The sequence below is a fragment of the Hevea brasiliensis genome, chromosome 13 (genome assembly GCF_030052815.1).
Source record: "Hevea brasiliensis isolate MT/VB/25A 57/8 chromosome 13, ASM3005281v1, whole genome shotgun sequence".
NCBI classification, from domain to species: Eukaryota; Viridiplantae; Streptophyta; class Magnoliopsida; order Malpighiales; family Euphorbiaceae; genus Hevea; species Hevea brasiliensis.
In genome coordinates, this window is record NC_079505.1 from 54,295,807 (window position 1) to 54,302,377 (window position 6,571).

At 29.7% G+C, this 6,571-nt stretch overlaps 1 protein-coding gene across 1 annotated transcript; it reads right to left on the reverse strand.

Annotated features, from left to right (window-relative positions):
* Window positions 1-714: 714 nt before the first annotated feature.
* On the reverse strand, window positions 715-5,038 carry LOC110641655 (rust resistance kinase Lr10-like). The gene is made up of 2 exons (XM_058132021.1): window positions 4,902-5,038; window positions 715-2,051 (listed from the first exon to the last, which is right to left on the reverse strand). The coding sequence occupies exons 1-2, from the start codon at window positions 4,978-4,980 to the stop codon at window positions 760-762; spliced, it is 1,371 nt and encodes a 456-aa protein (XP_057988004.1). The 5' UTR covers window positions 4,981-5,038; the 3' UTR covers window positions 715-759.
* Between the last annotated feature and the right edge of the window lie 1,533 nt (window positions 5,039-6,571).

Genomic DNA, 6,571 nt, shown 5'->3' on the forward strand with positions numbered 1-6,571 from the left:
CTAGGAGCCTATCTTGTCTGAGAGTCTTGATGTGAGTGAATATCTGATTTCGGCGGATACCGCGAGATCCTTATCTTGTAACGTGATTCGAGTATCCTTGGATATACTGGGCAAATAACTCTCTATCTAAGTATATAATTTGGGCGAGTAACTCTCTGCCTAAGAATCCAAGTATCTCCTTGTTACTCGATTCGAGTTACATAGTATTGGATTGGCTATTTGATTATCAGCTACTCACTTCTTGGTATTGTTTTAATTGCTGTATCATCAGTAACTACAACAATTTGTAATTTCTTTTATTGATAAATATAGTATATTTTGGGTAAGATATTTTTGCCTAGAAATCAATGTTGTTTAATGACGTGTTAGTTTGCTAGTTCACTAGTATAATGACTTTGTTATCCAAAAATAGGGACAATATTTCAAAAAATCCTATCCTAAAGAATATGATACAAATGAGATAAATATTGAGAACAATTTTTATAGTCTTTTAAATTTTAGAGGACAACTTTTAAAATTTTAGCAAATAATTTTAACGATTTCCTAATTTTAATTTTTTTTTTAAATCACAAGTATCTTTTATTCTACTGGATTAGTCTAATCTTTCTCGCGCCGGGGAGACCCATTACGAGATAAAGCTTTACCACCAGGAATTTAATCTCAACTTTTTTATAGTGAGAAATGTATGTACCGCCACTTAGGGATTGCATAGTGTGAGTTTTAAATTTGTAACTTTATTATTTACACCCAAAAAAAAAATTAACAACTGGCTAACTCAATTTCCATTCCTCGTCTAGGTACGAGATAAGGCGGCTCAGAAATATGCCTTCTTGAAACAGAGCTGGAGTCTTCATCATTTCCAAAGAGCAATCCAATATTTGGTCCAAATGATTCCAAATACTCAAATGGATTTGAAGGTTGCTGCAATATTTCTATGCTTCCCTCCAGCATCTTCACCACATCGCTCATTGCAGGTCTTGCATCAGGTGAATGTTGAACGCATTGCAGAGCCACAATAGCCATCCTCTTTGCTTTCTCTTTATGCTTCTGTTCAATCCCACAAAGAGACAACATCAATTCTAGTTCATTATTCTTGTACATATCCCAAGTCCATCTTGGAAGCCATTGACGAGACTCACTGAGATTAGCATCAAAGTGTCTTCTCCTTCCAACGATTTCAAATAGCATAATTCCATAACTGTAAACATCGCACTTGTGTGTTACTGGATGATTTCGATGCCACACCTCTGGGGCAGAGTATCCGAGCGTTCCTCTACCTCCACTTAATGCTACCTTACTACTCTCTCTATTGCATAACTTTGCTAATCCAAAATCTGCAACCTTGGGATTCAAAAACTGATCAAGAAGTATGTTTTCAGGTTTTATATCGTAGTGAATAATCCTTTGATCGCAGTCCTCATGCAAATAGGCTATAGCTTTTGCAGTTCCAATCGCAATCTCATGCAGCTTCTGCCACTCAATTCCTCGCATTTCGTCAAACAACAATTTGTTGAGAGATCCATTCTCCATGTACTCATAAACAAGAGCCATCATAGAAGGATCAAAGCAAAAGCCATAGAGTCTAACCAGATTGGCATGATATGTTCTTCCTATGGTGCCTACTTCTGCCATGAACTGTTCTTCCATTTTCTTATTACTGGAATGGTTGGTGAGGACTTTGACAGCTACAGGCACTTCATTTGGGAATTCTCCTTTAAAGACTACTCCATAAGCCCCTGAACCCAGTATTGTAGAACAATTATTGGTGAATTCTTCAATCTGCTTTGGTGAAAACCTAATGGGCTTCTCTTTGGCAATGTTGCTAAGGAATCTCTCCATTGTGGCAAATTGAACTTGTGTGTCAGGAATCACAGGGAATTCTTGCTCTGTTATTGTTATGGCCACTTGGTTACCTAGAGATTCTTGCTTGGCAGATTTCTCAGTGGTAGCTAGCCGGGCATAATCTGGAATTACACTCGTTGCTTTCTTCAAGCAGTCAATGATGGCAAAGACTATAGCTATAAATGCTATAGTTGAAATTATACTCAAAACTGAAAAAGAAAGAAAAAAATGTGTCAATACATGCAAGGGTTGAGATCAAAGTGTATAATAGTTGGATAACTCAACTGGATTAGTCTGATTGTTAATAGTGAATTCCATTTTTATTAATTATGATTTGATTTAATTGTAAAACACTTTCAAAATAAGAATTTGAACGCCAAACTGATATAACGAAATTCATTTGAAAGGAATTTCATCTCCATACTTATAAGCCAGTCTAATAATGTATAACGCGGTTTTACAATTTTATTTACAATTTTATTAAAAAATATAAAGGGGTTAGTCAATATATTTTTTTAAATGTTTCTAATGTTTATCATACTAACAAATATATATATATATATATATATATATATATATATATATATATATATATATATATATATATATATGTGTGTGTTTTTATACTTTAATATCCACATACATAATTTTCATTTTTTTTAAAAAAAATTCTCTCTCTATTTTTGTGAGAGACTTTTTTTTAATGGTTTTTGTGTCTAGGGCTTGACCCCTTTTCACTGCCATTTACCATTGGCCTTTCCTTGCCCCTCCGGATAGGGGAAGGCCTCTCTTCTCCTAATCCAACCATAGGTTCTCTCCCCATCTTGGATCATGATGTAGATATGTTTTGTTTTGATTTTTACAACTAGGTTTGTGTGGTTGAGGGTTTCTTTAGGTTGCTAGTTTTTTAATGCTTTTTCCTTTCTTTGTGCTGTATGTGTTCTGCAAGTGATACTGGAAGCAAATAAATCATTGGTTGGAGATATGGTCCATGGACAGCGAAAGGATGAAGATCTTCTAATGGTGGTACCTTGTCAAGTCCAAATGGCTGACCTATGAGGTGCAAGTGAGTTGCCAATAAGCCCTACCACCTCCATCCTTGGATGATTGTGGGGACTATTTGAAGCTTCCTATGTCTTTCTTGGTCTGAGGTCTCTAGCACATATGTGTCGGCCCTCCTTAGGCTGTGGTTGATTTGCATTTTGGGGTTTATTGATGTCTCTTCAGAGAAAACAAGTTGCTGCTCTACTAATATGAGTTGGTGCTTCATGGTGTTTTGGAACTTTGCTTTGTTTTCCTTCTACCACGTGAGGACTTCACAGCTCAGTTTGGACGACAGGCCACAGTAGTAGGCGATGGCTTTTCTCGACTAGTTTCTGTTTTGTTGGTTTTAGGGTTTCTCTGTTGGGCATTGGACATTTTGAAATGAGTTCTAGCTGTTGGGCCTTTGGCAGCCCCTCTATTTTTTAAGCCAAGTCTAAATATGTTGAGTTTCGACGTTGGGCCTTGAATCTGGATGTATGTGTTGACTTTTCAACCAATCAATAAATTACCGTCGAAAAAAAAAAACACTTGTAGTTTTGACCTGCATTAACACGTTACTCATTTCTTTTTTAATTATTTATTAGTTTAAATTACCGATTGACATTTGATTATTTGTTAAAATTTTCTTTAATTTCTATTATTGAATAAATTATAATATTTAAAATATTAAAATCTTAATCACTTAAACTTTAATAATTTATAATTAATAATGGAAATTTTGTTCTATTATAATTTTATTTAAGTATTAAAATTAATAATTTCTATATTAATTGGACAATTAATTCTAAACTTAATTTTATAATAAGTGGAAATATTTTTTTATATTATTTATGATATTAAAAAAATTTAATTCTAAAAAACGCAATTAAGCTAACGATTTTTTTTTATATAAAAAATACACCTCCAATATTTATATAAGAGAGATTTATTAAATTAAATATTAAAATTAACACTTTCAATTTTAATTGAAAAATGATTTTAAACATATTTATAAAAAAAAATAATTTTAAACATAATTTTAAAATAAGTAGATTTTTTTTATTATTTATGATATTAAAAAAAATTAATTATTAAAAAATGTAATTAAGCTAATTAAAAAAAAAAAAGCTTCCAAAGTTAAAACATAAGGGAGAAAACATTAATCCCATCCTAATTTAATTAGACAACTAATTTTTACTATGTAAATTTTTTATTTAGTTATGAATTTTATATTTAAACGATGAAAAATTTGTAAATTGAAAATATAAAAATATTTATCTATCATACATATAAAATATTTATCTATCATACATTAAAATCGATAAAATTGACTAAACTGAATAGCAAAATGGGACAGGTAATTTTTTAGCCCAGAATGTATAAATCCCAAGGCCCCTTTCCAGTCCAAGTGTCGGTTCGGTTAGGATTGCTATTAATAAATTGTTGTTTATTAGATGTGAATAGGTTCTTTTGTAATTTTCTAATAGTTTCAGCTTATTGTAACGGAATCGAACCAAATCATTATTTTTCAGTTTGGTTCGGTTTGGTTATCCTTAGGTTATCTGTTTGGTTTGGATCACTTTTTTAAGTGATTCGGTTTTTCAGTTTTTTGTGTTTGGTTCGGTTTGAACTGAACCAACCGAATGCTCCCCCTAGCTAAATTTAACTTTTTATCTAAATTAGCTCACCAGAAATTTTAATTTAAGCTCAAATTTTAATTAGCGTAGATTTAAATCAATAAATAAAAAATTTAACCTAAAAAATCAAAAAATCACCTTTCATTTAAATAAGAAATTAAAAATTTTATCCATAAAATTTAAATTTTGTGTTAAATTGAATTTAAAATAAAAATATCTTAATTAATTTTTAAAAAAAAATTAAAAATATGTTAAATTGAACTTCTTCCATGTGTACTAAAAGTGAAATCGAACATTTTGGGATTCCTGCACTTTTCCATTCATAAAAAGAATACATATATTGAAACCCAATAAAACAATAAAAAATTGCAAAACTCAGAAGGTTGAGAAATTGCTTACTAATGGATGCTGCAAGTCCCCACTTGAAGGTGGAATCAAAGTCATCAGACTGTTGTTGGAATGTATCAGAGTAACCCATGTGTTTGAGTGTTTTGGGCGTACAGAGCTTAAAGGAATAACTCAAAAGAATGAGAAGTGTGATTTCTAAAGTACACAGACTCCTATTTTATAGATAAAGTCTTCATGGTCAGGTGCTAGTTTGACATTTTATAAAGTCTTCATGGTTAGGTGCTAGTCTGACGTTTAAGGACCAAATCAACGCGCTTTTCATTTTCAGTCTTTCTTCGAGGGAGTTTCCGAGTAAAAGACCGAAGACAATATTTATTTTATAAAAAAATAAAATAAAATCAAATAAAGTTTAATTGATTTTATCTAAGATAATTATTATATACAATTACTTAATTTTATGAGTATTTTTATAAAAATTATTAAATTATAATTTTTTTATACAAATTTATTAAATCTTAATTTGATTTTATAAAATTAAAGTTATTGTAGCCACAAATTAAAAGTTTTTAAATTAACTTGCTGACTTGTTAATTATTTTATAATAAAATTACCTAATTAGTAATTAATGTAGAGAAAAAATAAAGAAAGAGAAGGGAATTTGATAGCGAGGTTTTATGTATCTTATTTTTTTTAAGAAATTAATAAAATAAAATAATTTTATTTATAAAATAGTTGACAGCTCGATAGGTTAATATGAAAATCTTTAATTTTTTGTTACTGTGACTTTCATAAAATTAAATTAATGTTCAATAAATTTTATGAAAAAAAAATAAAATTCAATAACTTTTATAAAAATATTCATAAAATTGAGTTATCACGTGTGATATTTATCCTTTTATCACTGCACCCTCTCACCTATTTCTCCCCCTTTTAATGGTGAAGAAAAAAAAAATCATATTTAACCAATCTTGAGTTGAAATAAAAAGGGCCAAAAGTCAATTTGCACATATTTTAACAGCATGATTCAATTAGATCCAAAATATAAAACTTGAATTAATTAGATTTTAGGCAAATGAGATTAATTTATCCCAACTTGCACAGTAAGTATAAAAAAGTGTGAGATGCAGAAATTTTGAATGGTAAATTACAATATGTCCTTAGATAAATTACTATTTAGTTTTTAAAAATTTTACAAAAAGTAATGAATAAAACTTTATATTTTCTAAATATTTTCTAAATTTTCTTAATGAATATATTTTCCAAAAAAACTACTTTTGCTATTCGAATTATTGAATATTTGTGGATTTTTTCAATTTTGAGGTGAGATTGAAAAAGACAAAAATGAATTAATAGTATTTTTTATTGGTAAAAGTTCAATCATAATCCCTTAACTAATGCACAATGTAGTCACCTAAGATCCTGAAAAAAAAAATCCGGTCAAATAAACCTTTCAAGTCTTAATCTCGGTTAATTAATTATAAATTAATGGCATTACAAATATAATTAAACATTTGTCTCATCATTTATTTATTTAATTTATATTTTTCTAATTGAAGTTTGAAATAGATTGAACAACCTAATTAGGCGATGGAGAAAATACAAATAAAACCTGAATAATGGGATTGCGTAGAAATGATGCATGAAGAAGTTTTTGTATGCAAGAGGATGAGCAGCCATGTTACATGATTGTTTAACAAAAACAAAGCTAACATTCTCTAAGG

What these genes read in the sequence shown, in the direction of transcription:
- LOC110641655 (XM_058132021.1), bottom strand. Translation starts at nt 4,980, where the DNA reads ATGGGTTACTCTGATACATTCCAACAACAGTCTGATGACTTTGATTCC. An exon ending in GGGACTTGCAGCATCCATTA is followed by an intron (nt 2,052 to 4,901) that starts GTAAGCAATTTC and finishes TTTCTTTTTCAG; the next exon opens with TTTTGAGTATAATTTCAACT.